The 26773-nt window shown below is 38.1% G+C and overlaps 2 protein-coding genes across 4 annotated transcripts in view; one reads left to right on the forward strand and one right to left on the reverse strand.

Annotated features, from left to right (window-relative positions):
* Window positions 1-17406, reverse strand: part of LOC126375074 (uncharacterized) — a 65897-nt gene extending 48491 nt beyond the window's left edge. Inside the window, exons 1-4 of the mRNA XM_050021917.1 lie at window positions 17334-17406; window positions 16672-16727; window positions 15826-16518; window positions 6775-6892 (exon numbers count right to left, since the gene is read on the reverse strand). Of these exons, the coding sequence (XP_049877874.1) occupies window positions 6775-6892; window positions 15826-16518; window positions 16672-16727; window positions 17334-17406 (940 nt within the window). The remainder of the gene's footprint in view (window positions 1-6774; window positions 6893-15825; window positions 16519-16671; window positions 16728-17333) is intronic.
* Window positions 17407-18711: 1305 nt separating this feature from the next.
* LOC126375001 (senecionine N-oxygenase-like) lies at window positions 18712-26667 on the forward strand. 3 transcript variants are annotated; one of them, XM_050021827.1, is made up of 8 exons: window positions 18712-18958; window positions 22232-22431; window positions 23209-23347; window positions 23473-23644; window positions 23992-24267; window positions 24731-24894; window positions 25403-25546; window positions 26402-26667. In XM_050021827.1, exons 1-8 carry the CDS (start codon window positions 18884-18886, stop codon window positions 26597-26599), a joined length of 1368 nt encoding a protein of 455 aa, XP_049877784.1. In that variant the 5' UTR covers window positions 18712-18883; the 3' UTR covers window positions 26600-26667. The 3 variants fall into 3 exon arrangements, with proteins under 3 accessions (XP_049877784.1, XP_049877786.1, XP_049877785.1); XM_050021829.1 differs by lacking the exon at window positions 18712-18958 and adding an exon at window positions 20169-20308; XM_050021828.1 differs by lacking the exon at window positions 18712-18958 and adding an exon at window positions 20948-21213.
* Window positions 26668-26773: the final 106 nt, after the last annotated feature.

A 26773-nucleotide genomic window follows, 5' to 3' on the forward strand; every position in this document is an offset into this window, starting at 1 on the left:
ATTTTGGTTGATAATTGGTCATAACAGTAGCACAGTTAAGTTTGTACATTTTTATTAATACGGTGCTCTCGATATTCACTCCGCAATGGTCAATATGCGAGTGAATTATGAATCTAAAATACTAAATAACTTATTTGTAATCATAATTGGACATACAAATCCGAATCTCTGCCTTCAGTTTAGGGTAATAACGAAGTAGTTCCTACCAAATCTTGTCTTAGTTCTTGCTTTCCTCTAAATCATAGAATAGGACCCTTTGTGTACCATATTTTAATAAGATCCGTTGCAACTTAGCCTCTGAGACCTAGAATGACAGTACTTACTAAGAAGGTTCCAGAAGACATTAGTGTTTCAAATGTCAGATCCACACATATGCTTGCAAGCAAACTAAGCGTGTAACATTCCTATAACAACTAACAAACGACCTGATGACCTTGAAGACCTGAACCGATTTCCACCAAACATAGCTAAGAACACTCTCGACTGATATACTTTCCATACAAAAAAACCGTATTAAAATCGGATCATCCGTTTGGGGGCTACGATGCCACAGACAGACACATACACATTTACACAGACACGTCAAACTTATAACACCCCGACGTTTTTGCGTCGGGGGTTAAAAATAGTAAAATTGACCGAAAACAATAATGTAACAAATTAAAGATTACTTTATATAAGATTATAAAAGACCCTATTTAGTTTACGTCACCCCCAAGAGCAATCTGTTGTATAAAATGAATCAGCTAAAATATTCATAGATGTATCCCCCAACTCCTCAGCTCAGCAAGTACCCTCAACTTCTAATAACTTCGCGACCAATCTTCTTAACATTATGGAACTGTTACATATTAGGTACAAAGGGTGAAATTTTTGCGCAACATTACTAGCTTTTGCCCGCGACATCATCGTCCGCGTGGCGTGTTATAAAAGAGAGGTCTTTGTGTGTGTGGGAGTGCATGTCAAATTTCAAGCATCTAACTTATGTAGTTTAGATTTTTTCCCGCTAACTCCCATTTTTCAAAATACAGCCATAACTAAACTTTATATTTACTAAGGTGCTTATGCATGCATGCTAGATTGAAAACATCTACTCGTATCTTACGCGGGTTAGATTTTTTCATACAAAGGTTTTTCCCGCTAACTCCCGTTCCCTTGGGAATTTTGCAATATCCTGTAGCAACTAAGCTTTAAGTTTACTACGGTGCCTGCATGCCCAAGCGTCTAACTTAAGTGGTTTAGATAGGATATTTATAATAATTATAAAGTTATGTGAAGTCTGTAAACGTAATTTAGGCAGCCCATAAAAATACTAGTCTGGGTTGTTAGGTCATCGTGTGCATTGTGAGGTGGATTACCAACCCTATCAACCCTGGTGTCAGGGTTACTATTTACCCGCCAAAGGTCTGATATGGCTCATGTAACGACTACTTACTTACATCAGTAAGTAGTAGCCGGGAACAACAGCTTAACGTGCCTTCCGAAGCACGTATCGTCTTACTTTCGGACAATCATATGATCATCCTGTAATGTCGTAACCAAACTAGGCATCACAAAGTGATTTTTGTGATATGAGCTACCGGGATTCAAACCCAGGACCTCCGGATCGTGAGCCCAACGCTCAACCACTGGACCACGGAGGCCGATCTCATTGATTAACTTGTGCCTATATTATTATGGACAAATAAGGCCGCAATCCGTTTGTAACTGTTCCATCTGTCCTGTCTGGACCCTGACAGAGGGCAGCAGTAACTGTCAGTACTATTCAGAGGCGGAAGACAGAAGTCACAGTACGGCTTTGAAATAAACTACTCTAAGTGCAGCGCTATCCCACTCGCGTCAGACAGAGTACTGCGGGGCGGAAGGCAAGAGGGAAACCACTGCCCTATTTTTTCCTAAAAAAGTAGCATGGAATATGACACACCGATAAGCCCGTGGCTCTTAAATTAGTGATGGTGAACTGTCCATTACGTTATAATTATGTGCAATAAAGAATTATTGATTGATTGATTGACAAACTGATTCTGATTTTTTAACGGTTTGTTTCCGCTCCTTTACACCCTTAGTGAAATGTAAGTAAGGATATAAGAAACAATAAATTCCTTTACCCTACAATTAATCCAACACTTAGATTAATTGGTAGAATTTTCCAGACCGTGCCCATTGTGTGTATTAGTTACATCAACATGAAGTGCACAATAATGCACTAATTATGGAGATTTCATAACTAGAGGTAATTCATACGGTTTGTTTGTTAAAGACTGAATTGCGTGGTCACTTGTGTAATGCAAACGACGTTATACAGCTTACCTGCATTAGAATAAAATCACTTAGACCTGAATTTCCCCTGGGGGGCCACATTGAAGCAATTCATCTAAAAAAAGCAATTTGAAATTTGCACATATACCTACAAGTAAGTGTGCAATGCGAACAAATGTCAGATAGCAATATTGCTTTTTGAGATGAATTGCTTCGATGTAGTCTTTTTTACCCCCCTGTGCACACACATACACACACATAAACAGCCTATCTATACGTCCCACTGCTGGGCACAGGCCTCCCCTCAATCAACCGGAGGGGTTATGGAGCATACTCTACCACGCTGCTCCGCTGCGGGTTGGTGGAGGCCCCTGTGCAGTTTAGAATATTTAAAAAAGTTACATTATGTAGCCGGTAGTATTTTGGGGACATTCGGGCGGGAGACGCTCTAGTTCGAGGCGGCCAATCAGCTCGCGACGACAACCACTACAGGATCCCCATAACGAAACCCGCCGATATGGTCGACGTTTTCCCTTATATATAGCCGTAAGTATCTGACACTTTTATCGGAAAAGTACCTGATTTATTCTAAAATCAAAGATTTAAAAATAAAATATTTGTGCTTGTCAGTGGCAGAGGTACTAGGAGAGTATAATTAGAGAGTGGTTGACGAGAGCACAATGCGCCGCCGGCGGCAGTGACGTCACTCGCACGGCGCGCGCCCGTAATGAGTGCTCGTTACGCCTCCTGTAAATTATAGACATTAACAATATCGCGGAAATGTTTTTGATTCCCGACTTGTAGAACTTTGTATAAATTTGAATGTTCAGCTGATGTGTGATCGCCTGAGCTTTTCTAGACCACACTATGCACTCTCACATTTCATGCACTCTCAACAAGTGCATATGTGTGTGTGTGTGACGTCTACACTATGTTCGAGAGGGGGTGAGGTAAACCTAGCTCAGAGGCTGGTGGGGAGTGGGGAGTTGCCGTTCTATACGTAGTATTATTCCTTATTCTATGGTAGTAGGTATACTAGTCTCGCATATCGTGCATACGCCATTTACCTGCGCAACATTTCGCACAAGTAACGTAAGCTCATATAAATTGACACGTATCGCGACATACCACCTCATAGAGTGAGTATTTTAGGTAAAATTGCCCGTGACAGAGCTCCGTCGGAGCGCGACACCAGCTCTAAGCCTCCCAGCACGACAATGTGATTGGATCCACATGTCTAGGGAATATACTCGAACATTGATGTGTAATATGTTACTATAGTAACATGCACTGGAATAGTGTCCATACCTGAGCTGATATTTTCTTTCCCAAAGTCGCGAGGTCATCGTCTGAAAGTCAAAGTCAATTTAAAAATAAGTAGCTCCTAGTAGCGGTTTTAAACATGACCGTTTTAATGCGCACTCTAAATGACGTACGATTTTCAAAATAATAACTTATAAATTAGGTAATAAAAAAGAAGTCGACCTTATCTATTATATGATATTGATTATAATTCCATTCAAATATTAAAATGCTGACAATGCCCGTATCTGCTCTTAGCACTAATCCAATCGCGCGCGAACTGTGACTTTCGTGCTACGCCTACTGATCGTGTCATAAAAGTTCTGAAGCTTTGCGGAAAACACGTCAGACACGTTCTTTAGAAAGCACAAAATTTTTAACTTATTTAACATTAAATCACGTATTGACCCGGTAAAAATAGTTTTATACTACATTACAATATTTATATTAAGTACACAAAATACTTCCTATATGCCATACAGTTCGGAAGAGGAAGCAGGCTTCGGCCGGCAGCCTGAATGCAGTAATCGGATTGCCAGTGAAAGCATGCTCAATTCCACTGCAAGTACGCAGCCATTGCTTTTACCAATTTTTAATATTGTATCAATTTTACTACGTTGTTGTTTTGGTATAGATAGGTTTTACTATCTTGTTTTGTCGTGTGGGTTGTGAGGAGAATACCAACCCCACCAACCCTGGTGTCAGGGTTACTATTGAGCCGCCAAAGGCCCCTGACATGACTCATGTAACGACTACATACTTACAGTAGTAACCGGCACCAATGGCTATTTTTTTCGGCATTTTTTTTTTTGTTTTCTGTAATGGTACAATGTTAAAATGTTATCTATTAATGTGCTTTTCTCTGTAAAGGTCTTAAGGTCCGAAATCCTTTTGAAATCCACACCCCATTGTCTAACTATTGTGTCTGGAAATCTGGATCGCAGAAGAACTGTATTTTTGCCAAAATTAAGGGAAATATCATCTGATTCCAAACTATAAAGTATAAAAAACAAATCCTCTCAATAGGAAACGTCTTAAAGAAATACATCAGCATTTTCCAGCCTTTCAAAGACAAGAAAAATGGAAAAAAGATACGAAAAATCTAAAGACACAAAGTGCCGGATCAACGTTAAAAAATCATGCGGACAAAAATCTGCTCCACGAAATAAGTAGGCGCTCAACCCTAAACGAAACATTTTCCAAGGGAACCTCTCCCTTGATAGTTATTTGATATGATTTATTCATAGGAACACATCGCCCGTCAAATGGAAGTTTATTTAATAGAAAATACTTTGGAAATGTATTTATAATGCCATTATGGGGTTTTTATTTTAAAGCTGTGTCTGACGTTTTATGCAAACAAGGGGTTGTCGGGCCGGTGGTGTAATGTGTGGGCTTTATTGGCGCCATTACGTCACTAGATAATTTTGTGAATGTTCGTTTGGCCGAGTAATCTTTAACCATTTAAGTAAGTTTATTAAGTGTTGATTTTATGTAGATTGTCGTCCTTTGTAGCGTAAATAAAGTAGCATGTTGTGTTTGTCTATAATTGTACAAGCACTAGTACAGTATTTGTATATAGGTTAAGTTACGTGTAAAAGTATTTTTGTCTGTTGGCAAACCTAATAAATAAATAGATAAATATGTTGAGGTTGAGACAATATAAGTATTCTGTAGTATAACTGCAACTTAGTACTATTAAACAGAACAACCGGTTCAGTACAATTAATGACTATATTTTAACAAAGATAACATTTTACAATAGCTTCAATGCGCGGTAAGAATTAGATCTTTAAGTACGTCAGCTAGTGTTGTGACGTCAAAGTCAAAGTCAAAGTATTTATTGCACACCATATGGTAAACAGTTGTTAGAAATATTATAGTATCACATATGGACCCGGGAGGGTATAGCAAAAACAAACAAAAATATCAAGAAATTACATTAGGCCAGAAATACAAAAAAAAAATATAATAATATCAATAAGTACTTAACATTAAACAAACTTAATCTAAAAATAACTATGAAAATCTTAAAAACTATTAATATCAACAAAATCTACATCACTTACTGTCTATTTGTCATGTAAGAAAAACTCTTGCAGTGTGTAAAAACTTTTCTCAATTAGGAATTTTTTTAAGTTAATTTTAAACTAGCATACATAGCGTATAGCGTTCATTAGCATAGTGATGTATCAGTCGAGATTAGATCGATCTCAGAAGACGATCGATTCTTTTCTATCTAACAGTAAACCTACAGCAGGGCTACCACAGGAAATAATTGATAGAGAAATAAATTTTGCTGTTATTTAGTATTCTTATTTAATTTACCAGCACCTAGAAGGCAACACTATACATGACAATGTATTTGGGAGTAAGGGTCGGTGTGTAGGCGTGTAGATGTGGTGGGCGGGGCGGAGAATCCACTCCGGATTACTATGGGCCCGAGCGCCGCGGACCCTGCATACTTTATGATAAACCTCTAGGTAGGTATGGTAATTTATGGTATGGGAAAGTTACTGAACGAGATGTTGGGTTCAAAATGAGGCGGAAAAAGGGATATGGTCTAGTGACCATATAAATTGGCTCGTGTACTAGGTTCAAGATAGCCTCCGATTACTAAATAAAATCAGATCTAGAACTAACGACAAACATTTTCTTTTTTCTATTTAACTTATTTATGAATTTGAAACAAGAAAAACGTAATAATAAGTCCGACATTTTGTCACGTTTTTCTATGACGTCACATCTATTTTATACAAATTCCATCGTAATTTGTGTTTTGACGTTTAGTAAACAGTAACTGATTTGACTAGTTGCAAACTAGCCTATTCATGTTTGATCCGTGCACATTGGATTTTTTTTATCACGTACCCCTACCGCACAAGAAAGGCAGGGACGTCGATGTGTCGACATACATCATCATCAGACAATCGGGTCAGCTGGCAATATCCTAACGTAAGATAAACCGTGCTCCGGATTGCTTTTGATTTGTTTTATATTTCCATCTTTCTTGCCTGCCCTATACGAATCGTAACATTCTCAAATTTCAACCATAACTTACACCTAAACGTACACATATCTCTTTGTCTATAATGGCGCGTACCTACTGAAACATAATGCGGGAGGCACATTAGCAAACAGCAACAAAGCCAGTGGCAGTATTTAGCCAAAATCCGCTTACCGAGGCATTATGGCCATGAAATATTCACGGACCACTCAGACATATGCGCGAGAGACATTTGGGCGCGGCGTTATTAAAATATTGACGTCCCAGGTCCAACATTGCGGCGCGGTGGTTTGTATAGATTTCGCTGACGGTGTTTTGTGGTATCTAGAAGAATTTATAGAAAGGTTAGTTAATGACAAGTCTTTAATTTTATAGAAATATACTTGCCTCTAAACCAGGTGTCATTAAATGGTGGACTGTGTTTCGGATCCGCACCCCCGACCTATTTTATACAGAAGAATCTTAAGAATATTAATATAAATATGTTAAAAACTTCTACTTATAAAAAAACCGGACCTGTCAAATCTTCAGGTTAGGTTAGGGGACCCTGTGAGAAACGGAGATGATAATCACGATGATCAATATAAGAACGATGATTCAATTTAACCTGCGTCTTGTCTTGTCTCTGCTGCTAATAGCATAGCAAAAAATACTTTGTGGTCCTTAGTTCGGTTAGGACGGTACATTACTGACTAATCGCCAGATTGTCCGAAAGTAAGATGATCCGTGCTTCGGAAGGCACGTTAAGCCGTTGGTCCCGGATGTAAGTAGGTAGTCGTTACATGAGCCATATCAGGGGCCTCTGTAAATCTTTACTTGTAAATCTTGTAATTAACATAATTTGCCGTGCGAACTTTGTTACTGTTAATTTTGCGAGTTGATCACGATAATTGGATTTTTATAAATTGAAATTGCCATTATCCGAGTGCAGCGAATCCACCTCACAACCCACACGATAAGAAGAAGAATCGCGTAATTTCATTCAGCACTCATCTACCAGCAACCTTTCAATACAAACTCTGGACCTAGCTATAAATAATATTCTGAGCTTCGACGCAAAATTAGCTCGAGTGTCCCGGGTTATTAGATTCCCGGGGCCCTATTGAAGGATTTTTCGCCCTCGCTGGGAACCTTTGAAGGCATCAGTTCGTATTATGGAATAATGCGATCGAACGCGATTTCGCATTAGACTGTAATGTGCCCAATGATAATAGGCCTCCGTATTAGCCGATTATAGACGAAGGATGCTCAAACCTAAGAGCGTTTTTGATGTTTGAAGAATAATATTATTGTTATAGGTATGCTGGGTCTTCTGATTACCATTCGCTATAAAGTTGATGACATTTTGGACGCCAATACTACAACAACTCAACACAACCCGGGTACTATAATAACCCTGACAACAAGGTTGATGTGGTTGGTAATCCACCTGATAACCCACACGATAAGAAGAATACTACAACGTCAGCACCAAGAGTTTATTTCTGACATACCCGATGAATATTGAATCCTTAGCTAGAGTGACTTACGGTCACGAGCATTAATAATGTACACTTTGGTACCATGTCACATTAACTTTTTTGAAAAATTGAAGTGTAAGTCTCACTAAATGTCAAATATGTTAGTGCGACGGAGTCCTAAAGTGGGTACATCATATTGCTCATGACTGTACATAACATAGCACATAACATAATATCACGCCTGTGTCTCCGAAGAAGTCGGCAGAGGTCTTCTTCTTCCATCGTGTGAGTTGTTAGGTGGAGCACCAACCTCATCAACCCTGGCGTCAGGGTTACTATTGAGCCGCCAAAGGCCCCTGACATGGCTCATGTAACGACTACTTACTTACATCAGTAAGTAATAACCGGGACCAACGGCTTAATGTCCCTTCCGAAGCACGGATCATCTTATTTTCGGACAATCAGGTGATCAGCCTGTAATGTCCTAACCAGACTAGGGACCACAAAGTATTTTTTGTGATATGTCCCGGGTCCCCACAAGGAATCGAACCTAGGACTCCTCGCCAGCGTTATACTGACTCTTCTTCTTGAGTTTCTTTAACAAAATTAGTGTGCTCCATCTCACTCACAACATTAATAGATATAGGTACCAGCGTGCAGAATCATCGTCGGAATTGTGGATAAACAAAAAAACATCGCATTTCCAAAGTTTGAGAAGCTTAGAAAAAAATATAAAAAAATGTTTATTCGATCACCTGTGAAATTCTATTAAGAATTACAGAGGATTACTAATATAAGCTGCTGTATTATTTGCTAAGCTTATCGGATAAACGAAAATGAAATATCAAAAGTGTACCTATAAATAGCCTTATTATAATGATTGATATTCAATCATTTTATTTCCACGTTTTATAAAATACTGGTTTGTTTTTAAAGCAAGTAAATTAAAAATGCCATTAAAAGGAAAAATATAAATGTTTTCTTTTAATTTCAAATATAAATAAGGCTACAAAAATATTTTTTAGTCTAATATTAGGCAGAAATATTATAATAAAAATCGAACAAAAAGATTTTATTTCAAAATAATTAACTTAAAATATTAACCTTATATAATTTTATTGGTTTCGCGCGGTTTTACGTATTTGGTTTTTTTTTTATAACTGAAGCGTGCTTGAGGTAATAACATAATATAATAAAGATTAATTATTTTGTACAGACACTGAAACAAGCTTTGATATTCTTGAATTAGAACAATTTTCCCGTGAACAGATCCCTCTATCTGGCGACAACAAAAGTTAAGCTCTAAATATTGTAGCGTGGTAAGCCAGCCTTTGTCCGGTAATCCGGCGGAGTCAGGGATTGGCGGAGGCTTTGTATGGGCATCCCTAATACCTGGCGGACAATGTCGGGAAAATGTTGAGGGAATTTTCTTTATACCCCGCCTATTGGTGGGCATTAGGAAATGTCCATGGTTGCTTTGAGATTACGGAGTACCTTGTCTAATTATTTATGTGACTTCTGTGGTCGTTCTTGGTTATAATAGTACCTTACTTTAAGTATGTGCTTATATACCTAAAAGGGTAATTCAGAACAGCAACTAAAACGTACAGAATCCATACTGCATAAATATACATACTTATCTAAGAATTAATGAGTATTTATTCACATTTATAAACAATTACAAGAATTTTGATTTGAAATACTCAAAATTCAAGATATAAAAAATTGTTAAGTATGGTAAAAATTGAATTAAATAGTCACAAAATAGTCATACCTAAGTCACGTTAAATTATCAGCCCATATTACCATCAACCGCTAAATATCGCTAAGAATTGCGCATTTTGGAATTACATTCTTGATCTGAGCGTACTACTCTAAACTCAGTTTCAAAACCCTATAAAACAAACAATAAAGTTGTCCCTTCGTCGTCGTTGTAAAAGCCTATTTTTCCACATGTATTACGGCAAAGCATCTTTAATTCTCTGAGGACTCGCTCGACGCCTCGGCGGGCGAGGCAGCAAGGCAGGCGAGGCGAGACAGTCTACGAGAAGCGAGGCAAGGAGCGATTTCCCCGGAATTTTTCCATTACCTCGGCAAATTGCGCGCCGCCTCGATAATACACTCGCTCGCTTATTATTTATTATTCCCTCTACACACAATCACTCTCTTGACCAATCGATAGAGGTGACTTTATTAAATTTTCTTCTATTTATTACTTACTCGCATCAGTACACCATACAGAACTGGGAAAAACACACTATAATCTACCAAGGAGGCTCAATAATAAATTGATACAGGAATAATTTAAACTTGTTACAGTCGCTACGTTTTTAGTCTGTGGTTTTATAAAGAAAAGAGTAGATTGTCGGTTGCTATTTTTCCTAGCGGCAATTGTGAAAAGTTGTTAAACTAATAACAGTGAAATAATTATACTTACACCATAAAAACTATTTCGTATTTAATTCAACGTCCCCTTTAATCTGGTAGCTGACAAACTTGTGAAATGTGGTACAGATAGATAAACTATATAAATTAATATTTTATATTAATAAAATAAAAAGATATGCTTAGGAATCGTAGATAATTATTTATTAACATAAGGGTGTAAACAAGTCCCCATATAGGTGCTTGTCAATCTATTTTAAAACTTTATCCACATACAAATGCATTCAAAATCAAATCATGTGTGCAATAAACTACTATTTATATTTCATTGCAATGTAGTTTTATTATAGAATTTATTATAATGTAAATAATTTACAATTTTCAATAGTTATTTCATGTTGACCACAGAACACATTCAACAGACGGTCGCAACCACATTAGGTATAAAGTTTTCCCTTTGAACGGTGGCTTGTCTCAAAGGTGCTAACGATGTGGTCGGGTCGCACTCACGCTTGACCGTCACCATTTTAATGGTTTTGTTGTCCGTCTCAAAGACAATCACTTAGCTCGGAAAATATTGGCTAGTGCACTGTAAAATCATAATGGACACTTGAATTTTATATAAATAAATATAATAGACAGATACAAATCACGCCCGTAACGAGATGAGCAGTGTCATTAGCTACGTAATTATACCTATTCTATAGATTTTATTTATTTTTATTTATTAACTTTTTATTAGATTTATTACATTTTTATTAACTGTTTAAACACGGTCGACACGAGTCTAAAAGGTGTTGTCTAAGTATTTTTTATATTTACTTTTATTTGGTTCTAGACGGATGTTCTCAGGCAATTGAAGCAGTAACTTATAACACATACAGGGTGTTAGTGACATCGTAACGAAATCTTTGAGGGATGATTCAGACCATGATTCTGAGTTGATATCAAGTGAAATTTTCCGTCGCAAAATTATGGAACTGAAATTAATTAAAAAAACGCTAAAATCTTCATGAATTTTCCGACAGGAAATTCCACTTGATATCAACTCAGAATCATGGTCTGAATCATCCCCCTCAACAGTGGTTTTTACGGTGTCACTAATACCCATACCTACTTATAAGCAGTAGTAAGTAAATAATCGTAAGAAAAAACGAAGGAAAAAGGTAATATCGAAAAAATAAAATTTAACTTAACAATCAATATTGTATTGATCTCTTAACGTAGGTTTCCGGCCAAGTAGTTAATGCCATCTGCGGCAAATCTACAATAAGTCACGTCAAAAAAAATCTTAACGTAAGTAGGTAATATCTAAACTCGTCAGTAATATACGTATGAATACAAAATATCGTCTGTGAAAAAGTCCTATCTAATCAAGAGAGTACCAATCCAAACTCAAGATTAGTTAGTGACATAACACGAGATAGCTGCATGATACACTGATCTTGATTGTTATATAAACATAAACAGCATTATACGTTTACTACTGGGCACAGGCCTCATGTACAGTCATGAGCAATATCATGTACCCACTTTAGAACCCTGTCCCACTATCATATTTGACATTTAATGAGACTTACGGTTTAATTTGTCAAAACAGTTAATGTGACATGGTTTCAAAGTGTATACATATTAGTACTCGTGACAGTACTTTCCTCGTCATCGATCGTAGCACGGAACAGAAGAAAGAGGTTGGAAAGGCTCCAACGCGCATTTTTCAACCCCACTCACTACTCCTGCAAACAGATAACTACAATAGCTCTACTGCTTCTCAAATTGCGTAGCTACTTTACCAGTAATATAATATATTTTATGTGATAGACTGCAATTTTATCATTACGTTTAATAAGACACTGCATACAAAATGATTTTCTTGATAAGTAGCCGATTATAGTAAGGTTTTTAGCTGTCCCGTGATAGGACCGATCTCCTTGCATGATAATTGATATTTGTTTTTTTTTCCTGAAGGTTTCACAAGACGACCTTTTAATATGTTTTAATATACTATCATGAAAGAAAGAAAGAAAGAAACATTTATTATAAAGGGACACCACAGTAACAAATAACAAATATATAATATAAAACACAGAGTAACACACAACTTACAATCAAACGAAACACATAATAATAAAAACAACATACACGAGAAATACAAATAATTGAGTGTATGGACTGGTCAACGATGGTGGTGGTGTCCTTTATAAAAGGGCCTCACTCAGCATAAGCCGCGGCGCGAGCCACGACGCTGGTATTCTGTGGACCCTGCTAGATCATGGAGCTCCGTGCGTCTGCAGACGAGTGGAGTGCAAAGTCGAAATATGAACTATTTGCTCATATGGCGCGCGTTTCACGCTCACTTGGCCCTTCCAACCTTTTTTTTTTCTATTCCGTCGATCGTAGAGGTACGGAGCATTCTTCACCAAGCTACTACTGTAGGTTGGTGGAAATATAGGTACTTACTTAAGTACTCAAACAAGAAAAGTCTGAAAATTTTGTTTAAATAACTAGGTATCGAAGGCGGGACTATAGTTTAGTTACTACAGTAGGTATTTTCAGAATTATCATGAATAACTACAAAAAGTCGAGTTTGAGTACAGCTTTCAAAACGGAATAGCGTTTTATTCTTCCTAAACACTTATAAGCACGTGTTACAAGGACATATCACACAATACAATTATTCATCACGTCAATTAACACAATAAAGACGAAAACTGTGTGCAAATCACACCAATTTTGCGCTGACCGCGAAACAAGTCAGCCCCTTTATTACAACCGTTCTGTGTACTTCTAACCCAAAACTGCGCTCTGTATCTGCCGCTTTATGATTGATATTGGCTACGGGGGTCGGAATGTGTATGAACATTCGATTATACACACGAATGGTCAAGTATTTATCAATTACCCCAGGGTAATGGGCCAGGCATCCGACTGTCGCACCAAAGGGCACATACCAAACTAATTACCTATAGGCTGACGGCGAAACTCCGTTGCCTATTCGCCAGTAATTTTCGAATTTCGAGTTTGAGTGAATAGTTCGACTCATATTATGTTTCTATAACGAGTAAGTGATTTTAATTAACCTACGTAACGTTGGGTAGGTGATTAATTTGCCAATTACCCTGTGAATATGAACTGACTAGGTATGTACAAATTTTGTAGCAGCATTATTTTCCTATTTAAGGGTTCTATACAGGGTGTTAGTGACATCGGAACGAGTACTGAGTGAGATGATTCATACCATGATTCTAAGTTAATATTATGTTAATATGAAGTTAATATTAATTCATGCTTTTTGTTTGTTCTTCAATTTATTTTCAATTCTATACTTTTGCGACGGAAAATTCCAATAGATATTAAGTCATGTCAAGCAGAATTTCCTGTCGGAAAATTCATGAAAATGTTAGTGTTTTTTTAAAATAATTTTCAGATGTATGGAAATACTTTTGCGACGGAAAATTCCACTCAATCATAGTCTGTATCATCCTTCAAAGGTTTCGTTACGATGCCACTAATACCCTGTATAACACTTGGAGATCATGGTGGTACGACCGTGGTTGCGCCACCAACAAACTATAATGCAGTTGAATAAGCGCTAACTCACGTCAACTGCATACATTTTTGTTGGCAGCGCGACCGTGGTGGGGCCTCTATGGTGTCCTAGTGAGATATGGCCCTTAGAGATAGGGCGTGAATTTTTATATATACCTATGTTTGTCAATGGTGTTCAAGTTGTCTGGCTAATCTATAAGGGGTGGACGTAATGTATTCACCAAAATATCAGATCAAATAATTTTCTTATGCAAATTGTGTAGCTATGTTCCAGTTGGATTGTAACTCAGTGGTCCAGTGATTGAGCGTTGGGCTTACGATCCGGAGGTTCCGGGTTCGAATCCCAGTGAGGACATATCGCAAAATGCACTTTGTGATCCCTGGTTTGGTTAGAACATTAGGCAGGCTGATCACCTGATTGTCCGAAAGTAAAGACGATCCGTGCTTCGGAACGCACGTTAAGCCGTTGGTCCCGGCTACTACTTACTGATGTATGTACGTAGTTCTTACATATAGTAGGTTGATGTGGTTGGTAATCCCTCATATAATAAATAACGTAATAGAAGAAGAAGAAGTTGGATTGTACAGTCATGAGTAATATAATGTACCCACTTTAGGACTCTGTCGCACTAACATATTTGACATTTAGTGAGACTTACAGTTCAATTTGTCAAAAAAGTTAATGTGATATGGTACCAAAGTGTATACATATTAATGCTCGTGACCGTACAGTACGCTGTATTACATTACGGCCAGTCTATTTTCAAAAACATTTAGCCGGATTGTCAATGCAACACGTTCTACAATATGGCGGCCGACCCACATTCCAAATTCAAAAGTCATTCTCTTGTCCATGTAATTTTTTCCTGTTCTATATTGAAAAATAGTAAGAAATTGCGCAATTTGAAAACGCATGTAAGTATTATAACATGATATGTAGACATGATTGTAAGTAGTTAATGAAACATTTTGGAAACCACATGGCGATAAATAATAAATGGATAGGTATTTTTATAGTTATAACAATAATTGTGTATTTTTGTCTTCGATCCGTATGGGATGTTTTTTTTTTTATTAAGTAAGTAAGTACTTATTGAAATTTTAGGAGCAATAAAATATTTAAATTTTTATTCAAACAGAATATGTATTATATCAGAAACATCATTGTTCTATTCTAACGTCCGAAAAGAATGCTTCCGTTTCACATATACTGAGATATTTCGGCCAGTAGTGGTCTCCTCTCAAATTCTTTCCATGGTCAATTTAAAATATAATACAGTTGTCGGGTGGCAAATGCCCTTGTGAATCTAATTTGCGCCCCTCTGCCATCTAGAGGCCGCCGTCGGAAATAGCCCTCTTTACTAGTAATGTGATTTTTATGTCAAACTTAAGGTTCTTTTGCATAACTAAATTGATTACAAACAATAATAGTCGATACTAACAGTCAAATTTTGTCTCGTTCTTGCATAATTATACTGTGCGCTATCGTATCAGAATGTATCTTGGAATTGCACACATAGTAAATTTATTTACACCATAAACAAAACAGTTATAAAACAAAAATATTAGAAAAATATGAAACAAAACAAATAAAATTAAAATAAAACTAAAACAAATAAACAGAAAATAAAATAAATTATGTACAATTAACACTTAAACTAAACTATATTAATTAAGAAGCCCGCCTCGAATCGTACCTGGTGCAAATGTACCCATAATGCTGGCTGCGTTTCCGCGTTGAACAGCCAGCGATATGCGTTGCACCAGATACGATTCTGAGCGGGGATCTGCTCCACTATTTCTGAGGCGCCGCCCCAACTCGCGCACAAAGCTCCTGGCTTCAGCGCACCATACCCCACTCACCTCCACCGCGAAGGGAATGAAAATATATGGCCCTTCAAGAGCCTTATACTTAGCCCGTTTTTGTAAAGCGGCCCATTCAGCAGCAGAACCAGCCATCCGGGTTGTTCGGGGCAAGTGAGAGGCCGCGTAAGTGCTGACGCATGTGGCGTCCCACACTAAACAGCGACCCTTCTCCCAAGGTGTAAGAGTTAGCCCATCTGGTCGCTTGCCGTCAGAGCGACACAAACCAGGGGGCTCGAGTGAGCTCGGTATGCCGGCCGACACCAAGGCGCGGCGGATAATATCATTGAGCATGTGGTGTCGAGGAAAACGACCCGCTGACTTGCCACAGCTCAAACCGTGATAGCCTCTGGCATCTACCGGTGCTCCACAGATGCAGTTGTGCGGTTCACAAACGCTGCATCCGAGTCTGAGTGCCACAGCGACCCTAAGTGATCCATCATCGAGGGCAGTACCTAAGTGAGGCGAGGGGAGAGCAAGAAGCCATGCACCTGACTCCCGGCAAGATGCCGCCTTAAGGCGAGCGATGTCCACTCCAGAGGCTACTTCTAGTAGCTCAGCAACTCGGATTTCGCAAAGCTGCTCATCCCACCATCGCTGCATACTCGGGTTCTCCGGGCGATCAGTGGCCGGGCTCACAAGAGACCAGGCGTCCAAAGCTTCCCCTACATATGGAATGTCGAAACTGTCACCCTGCACGTTAAGTAATTTAGTAACTAATTCGACAACCCCATGAGAAGAAGCCAAGAAAGCCGAAACACCTGTATCCCGTACACGCCTAACACCCAGTCCCCCATGTCGAACAGGCAGTGACGCTTGCAACCATTGTGCCTCGTCAAGGTGTACATTGAGGATGGTCTCCAGCGTGTCCTTAATGTCATTGTCTATCTGAGTAACCTCTTCTGGAAAAAGCCACGTTGGAGAGGTTCTCATTAAATACACCAGTTTGGGCATAGATAAACAGCTTCGGAAGAGTGTGAGAGAAACGTGGGCTGGTAAATGGCGCAGATGCTGACGCGCTTGAGCAAGAATCTTCCGCTTGTTTTGTAAAGAAGCCGGTATCGCATCCTGGAATATTGGCGAGCCCAACAGTGAAAATGACTGTTGGTCTAAAATTTTCATGTCCGGCAGAATGTTTAAGAAATCTGGGATGGAATCTCTAGCCGTATGTCCGCATGGGTACAGTTCACATTTGGCGCTATTAACAACAAGCCCAATGTCTTTCAACCTGGGAATCAGCGACCTCAAATCGTTGGCAACAATTTCAGGATCGCCACCAATTGTGCCATCATCAAGATACCACACATTAAGTGGCGCCCCCAAAGAAGTCACGATGTCATTGATTGCAAGGCTGAATAACAGGGGTCCAAGTGGGTCGCCCTGCTGGGCACCCACCTGCGATGCAATCCTTTGGCCATCATAATACAGATTGCTTGGAGAGCCGTAACATTGATCAAGAAAGGGACATAATAAGGGGATTTTATCCCTTGCCTCGGCCAACATCACACCTCTTTCAACACTATTAAAAGCATTTTTAATGTCTAGCTTTAGGACAACATCGCCGGTACGTTCCTGATCCATTGCGAAGGCACGAGTTGCGTGTATTGCCGCCTCGCACCCCAGCGGGGTGCCAAAACCCAATTGATGCGGCCGTAATAGGCTTGCCATCTCATCCCGAATAAAGCGACATCCTAGCTTCGCCACCAACCGACGTATCACGCTGCCTACGGCTATCGGCCTTATACCTCCATCCTTTTTTTGTAACGCACAGAGCGATGCTCCGTAAAGGAAGGGACACACCTCCTGACACAACCTGCCTTCAATAAGAAAAATGCATAAACCAGTTAATGACTCCAGCAAACGCGGTCCATTGTCTCCAGCAGAGACTGACACCAACTCTTTTAAATGTTGCGGTGTAAACATTTTCAATTCGTTCCGTGGCTCGATTGTGATCAAACAAAAGTTGTTAGAAAACAACTTGCACTCACTCTTTATTTGGGCGTCCTAAAAACATTTTCAATTCGTTCCGTGGCTCGATTGTGATCAAACAAAAGTTGTTAGAAAACAACTTGCACTCACTCTTTATTTGGGCGTCCTAAAATTCTTTAGCATGCTCACGACCTGTAGATAAATTAACAATAAGTGTACCAATAATAGTTATTTTAATACCTACGTCATGGTTTATACCTAAGAACCGTGGTCCAGTGGTTTGAGCGTTGGACGTCGCGATCCGGAGGTCCCGGGTTCAAATCCCGCTGAGGACACATCACAGCAATCACTTTGTGAACCCTGGTTTGGTTACAGGACATTACAGGCTGATCACCTGATTGTCTGAAAGAAAAATGGTCCGTGCTTCGGAAGGCACGTTAAGCAATTGGTCCCGGTTACTGCTTACTAATGCGATGACCCATGTCAGGGGCCTTTGGCGGCTCAATAGAGACCCTGTCACTGCTGTCAGGTTTATAATTAACCCTGCGGTTGATGGGGTTGGTAATCCATCCCACAACCCACACGATAGAAGAAGAGAAGATGGTTTGTGATAAGAAACAAAATCTGGGGTCTAAATAGGCCACATCGACACGATACAACTTAAACTTTTTATAGTTTATTGGCCCCGGTCGTTATAGAATTCATCCTAAAAAACAAAACCTATTGGTATTTGGCACATATTGACTTTGCGCACTACTTTGCATATGCGCAAATAGGAAATTACAATATTTTTTTTTTTTGTTATGGGATCTTTCTGGCGCTTTTAGACCCACTCATGCTAAGCAGAATATCTGTACTTAACTTAAATCGCGCGGGTTTTATTACGCACCCTATGTTTGTGGAGGACGGAATCCCTAACATACTGGTATATTATAATCAGTCAGTTTATCAGTGAATGTCCGTGAACTAGGTTATATTACACATACAAATAGGATCTCAATAAGTTTATGAAATACGATCTTATCATTAAACTTGTTTCGACCCTCTCAGTCTTCTGTTATCTATGCGTGTTATTACGAGTTTAGTTTAATTTAAATTGATTAACAATTAAATTTATTACTATTCTAAGATGTGTCGGAATTACCTATTTATTTGTGCTGTGATTTTGTGTTTGTTTTACGGCCGTGCATTCGATATTAATAAGGTTAGTTGCATGTAATGCCCTAATAAGTAAGATAAAAGGCACTTAAGTTTAGTAACTTTGTGAGAATACAAAACTAAGTTATGTACTTACACTTTATTTAAAAAGTTCCTAATACTTATAATGTGTACCTAAAGTAAATAAAAACTAATTCAGAATAAATATTTGAGTGTGACAAGAACGCTGTTGAAATAATGGACATTATAAGTATTAAGGACTTTTTAAATAAAGTGTACATAACTTTGCAAAGAACGGGGCTCCAAACAGTAAGACATATATATATATATATATATATATATATATATATATATATATATATATATATATATATATATATATATATATTAATAGAGGTATATATAGTATAATACCTACCATATAATATATAGCATTAATGCCTGAAGTAATTAGAAGAAGAGTAGGAGACGCGTGTAAGTAAAAAGTGCAAGCGCATAGTTGATAATAATGTTACTGTCACCAGTTGCGTCATGCATGGCATAATGTGACGGGTCATTTATAAGGGTAGTCAGAGGTACATCCATCGGAAGATGTAAGTACCCCCGCCTCATCGAGCTTCTGTTAGACCAACGTGATAGGTGGTGAGCCTCATCGCCGTCTACAATGGTCGAACCAACTGTGTTTGTTAAACTGGACTTAAGATAAATTAATAACTCATTGGAGCAAGTCCAGTACAGGGGCTCAAACCAGCGCTCTTTGTTTGAGAAGCAAGCTAGTGAACCACAGTGACAGTAACAGTGAGTGAGTGACGGGTACAGTATTGAGCAATATAATGTACACACTTTAGGACTCTGTCGCACTAACATATTTGACATTTAGTGAGACTTACAGTTCAATTTGTCAAAAAAGTTGATGTGACATGGTACCAAAGTGTATACATATTAATGCTCATGACCGTACATAATCTGTTTGCTACCAGCTCATCACCAACGTGAATATTTTAGGACTTCATATCTCAAAAGTCAAAAAGTTCACAAGTAGCTGCAATTCGTCTTCTGCATACTTGAAGTTCTGCCCACAGCGTTAAGGACTACGGGCGTGAGCTGGTATATATACGTTTGCCTAATTAGTACCTAATTAAACAAGAGATAAAGACTTCTTTATGCACTTGCATACTACCACAATTAACATATAAGATAGTGTAGGTAGTCAGTTATTTTTGTATCAATATGTTGCGTTAATGCAACATTGATCTTAATTCTTGTTGGATCAAGTGTCAGTGTTGAAATTTAACAATATTATCCGCTGATTAGTAAAGTGCATTATGACGGTGACAGTAATCTTTCCTAATTAATGTCAATCATAAGATGTTCCACTTCCAGAATGCGTTAGTAGGTAAGTGGAATACAGGTTAGTGACATCGTAACGAATAGGGGGATGATTCAGACCATGATTCTGAGTTGATCTGATCAAATCTAATTTTCCGTCGCAAAATTCATGTTTTTTTTTTCAATCATTTTCAATTCTATACTTTTGCGATTTAAAATTCCACTTGCTTATCTCAGAATAATGAGACGAATCATCCCCCTCGGTATTCGTTTCGATGTCACTTACACCCCGTAAAACTACGTACAGTACCCATACAAGCACGTACGGTGTTAGTGACGCCATAACAAATACTAAAGGAGATAATTCAGATCATAATTCTGAGTTGATATCAAGTGCAATTTTCGATCAGAAAATTCGTGAAAATTTAGGTGTTTTATAATTATGTTCAGTGTCATGGTTGCGCTTATTATGCGCGTATTAGGACTATTATAATTGAAAAGTTTTATTTAAGTACACACAAAAATACATTATTCTATGCTTACATAAGTCTAATTCAATGCGTAAATTCATTTCGTAACTATTGACGTAGACCGACCCACAGGTCGAAAGTCAACATCGTAACTTCCTATTCTATTTTACTAAACAACTTTATCAATATATTTTATAATTACCCATCGACTAACGATCTTGCTCATCATAAATCCAAATATAAGTACTTCAGTATTTACGTGAAGATAATTTTAGAAGTAGATAATGTCTCGTGTTTTCGAAGTCGGTATCTCTGGAACACTCGAGTATTGAGTTGTCACTTCGTTTGTCGTTCAGTGATAAAGGAGACGTCCTCGATTAAAATTGTACAGATCTTATACAATTTTTTGCAGTATTATGTGATTGTGTTTAAAATGGTATTATAGTTATCGATTAGTGCGCTACGTTAAACAATAAAAAACAAAGTGGATTTTTTGAAAATGGTAAGGCAAGGTATTCTTTTGTTTCTTTCATATTCGAATTTTGTTTTCCAGTTTTCCAGTCGTACTTACTATATAATATTCTTATATGTCACTTGTGTAAATAAATATACGTTACAAATTATATATATCAGAATATCTGTTAGGTCAATGTTAGATAGCAAATACTTAGTACCTAGTTATTATCATATCTAAAGTTATTGACATTTGGTAATGAGGCAGAAGGCGTAATGACAATGACTTGGCGATTTTGCGTTTGCGAAGCTTGCTACGATTTACATCAATATAGCGGAAAAATAATATTATGCAAATCGAAAAACATCAATTAAAATGTAAAATAAATTATATATGAAGGTATAACTTAATATTTTATTTATTTATGTTGTAAATTATATCACAACCAAATTACGCAATTATATTTACATATGCGACTTTTTAAATTTTTAAATAGCCCCCGACCGCTTATGTTTCGATTTCCCGGCTCAGCACAGATAAAAATGCAAATATATTTCAGTACACTCAAACTCACCATTTATATACTCAATAATAATAGTACTTATTATTAATGAGCTTTATAAATATTTGGGTGCAATAAAATAAATTTGCACTATACTCTTCTTCTATCGTTTGGGTTGTAAGGTGGAATACCAACCTCATCAACCCTGATGTCAGGGTCACTATTGAGCCTTGTAACGACTACTTACTTACATCAGTAAATAGTAACCGGGACCAACGGCTGCATTCTTCTTCTTATCGTGTGGGTTTTGAGGTGGAATACCGACCTCATCATCCCTGGTGTCAGGGTTATTACTGAGCCGCCAAAGGCCCCTGACATGGCTCGTATAACGACTACATACTTGCATCAGCAAGTAGTAACCGGGACCAACGGCTTAACGTGACCGGCTGCATTATACTTACTCAATAATATTTTGTATTTTCTATTTGTGCAATAAAGTATTTGTTATGTTAAGGTAGGTAGGTAGGTTTTATTTGTTACCTCTTTCTCTACGAATTATTTCAGAGTCAGCAAGCAAAACGCGTGTGTGTGGTCGGGGCAGGCATAGCCGGTCTGACGTCATCAAGGTACCTCAAAGAAGAAGGTATCGACTTCACAGTCCTGGAAGGCACTCAGTACGTTGGTGGCACCTGGAGATATGACCCCAGGACTGGGACAGACGAATATGGACTGCCACTACACACTAGCATGTATAAACACTTAAGGTAACTTACAATAAAGATAAGTAGGTAGATCTGTCTAAATTTTTTACATCTACATAACATAACATAAATATATGTATTTAATATACCTACTATATGTCCCACTGCTGGGCACAGACCTCCCCTCAATCAACCGGATAGAGCATACTCCACCACACTGCTCCACTGCGCCTTATTATAGCTGCATTATCATTTTATAAATTATTTGTTTGCCTGATTGTCCGAAAAAGTAAGATGATTCCGTGCTTCGGAGGGCACGTTAAGTCGTTGGTCCCGGCCGTTTATTAGCCGTAAAAACACCTCCACCAATCCGCATTGGAGCAGCGTGGTGGAGTATGCTCCATACCCCCTCCGGTTGATTGAGGGGAGGCCTGTGCCCAGCAGTGGGACGTATATAGGCTGTTGATGATGATGATGAAATTATTTGTTAATTAAAAATGTACTTGAAAGTGTAGGTACATAGAGATTTTAATTACCTTCTTAGTATATAAAAAATATGCAAAAAAATTTAAAAAAAAAATCTTTTTTGTTTGAAAACTGTCATAAAAAGGGTCATGTTCCTTTATTCTTCAGTAAAATCTAACACAAACCCACGACTATATTCCAATTGGGGTAAGTAGTCAGAGATACTTACATCCATCGTAAGATGAACTAAGTACCTACGCTTTACCGAGCTTTCTCACTTACTTTAATAGACTTTTTGTACTATTTATTTTTTATTTTAAAGATTAGCTTATTAAGTTTATATATAAAAATCTAAAGTTTTTCCCCTTGTTTCAGAACAAACTTGCCAAAGCCAACAATGCAACTAAGAGGATTTCCCGTCCCAAAAGACATGCCCTCGTTCCCAAGCTGGAGACTGTACTATGATTACATAAAAGACTACGCGAAACATTTTGACTTAATAAGACACATAAAGGTAACTTTAACTAAGAATTCCAATAAGCGCCTGGGGAAATATATAAGCATTTTTTTAATTTCGTCACTTTTGCTATTCATCTGTTAACAGGCGTCTAGTGTAAAAAATGAACATTTTCCTTGCAGTTTTTACATTTAGTAGTAGCCGTAAGACGAGAATCAAATATTTGGAAGGTAAAACACAAATACTTACCAACTGAAGAGGAATTTGAAGATGAATTCGACTACATAATCATAGGCACTGGACATCATAGCAAACCTAACATGCCAAATATACCAGGGGAAAGTAATTTTAAAGGTACCTTCATATAAAATAACCTTGATATACGATATAATAATATATTAAAAATCATCTACTACTTTCGTGTCACAACTTAAACTTATAGATAAAGGAATAAATAAACTTAAATTTTTCGTGATGGAAGGAAATCCCAATCTGTATGCTACAAACAAAGAGTAGTATATTAACAGCCATGGAAGATGTTAAATCACATGACAGTGGGTCTGTAAGTAGAAGACCATTTAAGAGTCGGCGTCGTTGAGAACACCAGGATACATACAAACCTGGCGTTTTTTGGAGTTTGTTCAACTGTAACAAAAAATATTAGGCTACGTGCATGCCTGCTTACTTTTTTTTCTTTACAGGTAAAATAATACACAGCCACAACTATAGAGAACCGGATGTATACAAGAACCGGCGCGTTCTCATAGTAGGTGCTGGCCCATCAGGTATGGACATCAGCCTGGACATCGCCGCCGTCAGCAAGACCCTGGTGCATAGTCACCACTCCAAGATAAAATTTAACACCCCCTATCCCGACAACTACATCAAAAAACCAGACGTCAAGGAGTTCAATGAGACTGGAGCTGTGTTCGAAGATGGAACGTACGAAAAGTTGGACGATGTTATTTATTGTACCGGTCAGTTTTATTGTTCTTTTAACTTTATATTCAATACTAATGTAACTCAATCAGATTTCAAGAGTCAAATTGTCCCAATGTTAGACGGAAGCCACTGCGTACAAGAAAACGAAACCTAGCAAGAACCTACCTAGCATGCTAGTACTTAATCTAATCACAGATTGAACATGACGACGCTTCTGATGACGTCAATGTCACAACATTAGACATCAGCAGCCGTGGCGTGTTGACTGCATGATGCAAGCGTTATACGCATATATTGGTCTATTGGTTCTATTGGATATTGAGTTCAGTTGTTACCTACGAAATAAAGACACCAATTGGCCCATTTATCGTGTTGCGAGTGATATGCGCATGCTGATGCGTTTGTCGCTTCTTTCAGCAGTTACTAACAGTCTACATGAGTCCCCTCTAATCTCCACTCCCCGATCCAAACAGTATAAACTGATGTATCTTCTGACAGGTTTCCAATACGACTATCCATTCCTGGACAAGAGTTGCGAGCTGACACTGACGCCGCGCAGTGTGGTGCCGCTCTACAAGTACATGGTCAACATCCACCAGCCATCCATGATCTTTATGGGGCTCGTCGTTAGGGCCTGCCTCGTCGTCGCCATCGATGCTCAGGTCAGATTGTAAACCCAAATTATATATTGCTTAATCATGTATATTGATTCCAATCAGTTCAAAAAATCGGTACATCTTCTAACGTTCTAAATATACCATTTTCAACTGCATCAACTTATCAGATTAAAAAAGCTTTATTATAAGTTCACAACTTCTTATCCATTTTTGATCTCATCTTCCGTTTCTAATAGATCCTAAATTAATTATTGATAAATTGAAATTGATTGAAATCCACAAGTCTTAACGATCAATAAAAAAATCACGGTCATGACACATTAATTCATCTTCATCGATAAATTGTTTGATATATTATCTACCGAAGAGCCTGTCCAGATGATGTTGTCATACATACATAAACAGCCTACATACGTCCCACTGCTGGGCACAGGCCTCCCCTCAATCAACCGGAGGTGGTATGGAGCATACTCCACCACGCTGCTCCAATGCAGGTTGGTGGAGGATTATTCTGAAATATGTACTTATCTTATATCTTACATCATGAATACAGGCTCGATACGCCACAGCCCTGGTCAAAGGCAACTTCACGTTGCCATCAAAAGAGGACATGCTAGACGATTGGCAGAAGAAGGCTGATGCTGTGAGATCTAAAGGCCGACCACTATCTGACATACATTTGCTGGCTCAGAATGAAGTAAGTTACCTAATGTGCTAGGATAATTATTTGACAAAAGTACAAGTAGTCTAAATGGTCTGATTGACTTGCCACTGTAATAGCTATTGATGAAGTGAACCCTTCGCCCGTGGTACTTCTGTAGTCATTTTGTAACAGTGTTTTGTATTGTATTGAAGTGCAAAAGTCTGGAGTATTGGATTACTTTGGCCAGTAGAAAATACTGAAAATATTAATTGATACTACCAGCCATTGAGGTGCCAGGCATATCAGCTGTAAGTATTATATGTGTGCTTGAATGGCTGCTCGACAAGGAAGGACGATATATATGATCCAGACGACCCTTTTACTTTAGTCAGACTGACAGCAAAAATCTTTAGCATGGTTAACGTTTTCTCTCTTCAGAATCAGAATCATTTATTCAACGTAATTATCATGGATAAACTTGTTGAAGGTCAATGTAACATTTTTGAATTTACGTCATTTCGCAAGGTGTTATGGCTGAGGAGAAGAAATGACAAGAAACTGCAACAGCAACACATCTTTTAAATCAATGAGGGTACATTACAAGTTACTTCTATCACGTACGTTAGCATCGACCAACGTGAGCACCACTTCTCTTAAATATAATCCTCTCATACAACTGCTTCAACCGAGCAGATAAACACATTATTGGTTGTTGAATCGCGTCACCATGCGTTTTGACGTGACTGTAGATTTGCCGCAAATGGCATTAACTACTTGGCCGCACAAATGGAGAGCGCCGAGGGCGCTCACCGGGGAATAGCGTCACCGACCTTCGTGCCATTAGATACAACTAATGTTAACCAAGAAAACATTTACAATGTCAACTACAAGCTTAATCCCATCTTTTAGGATCAATACTACGCGGCACTAACAGAAGAATCCGGCATCGATCGAGTCCCACCGGTGATGTTCAAAATCCGAGCATTAGACACTGAAGCCAAGTTGGAAAACCTGTACACTTACAGGAATTATGTCTATGACGTCATCGATGATGAAACCTTCACCAGGCATATCGAGACTAGGAGCAATTCTAGCTGTTTGCCTTGATAGGTACGAACTGTTAAAATATTGTTACTTGTTAATTATTTATAGTAGGTATTATAAAATGATCAGCTTGTGGATTTTTATTTGCTCCTTACGTATATTTTAGTCTTTTGTGTTTTCTATCTACTGTTACCGTGTTTTGATTCAACGTATTATACAGATAGGTAGGTACTTAGA

This window comes from Pectinophora gossypiella, chromosome 18, assembly GCF_024362695.1.
Source record: "Pectinophora gossypiella chromosome 18, ilPecGoss1.1, whole genome shotgun sequence".
In the NCBI taxonomy this organism is placed as follows: Eukaryota; Metazoa; Arthropoda; class Insecta; order Lepidoptera; family Gelechiidae; genus Pectinophora; species Pectinophora gossypiella.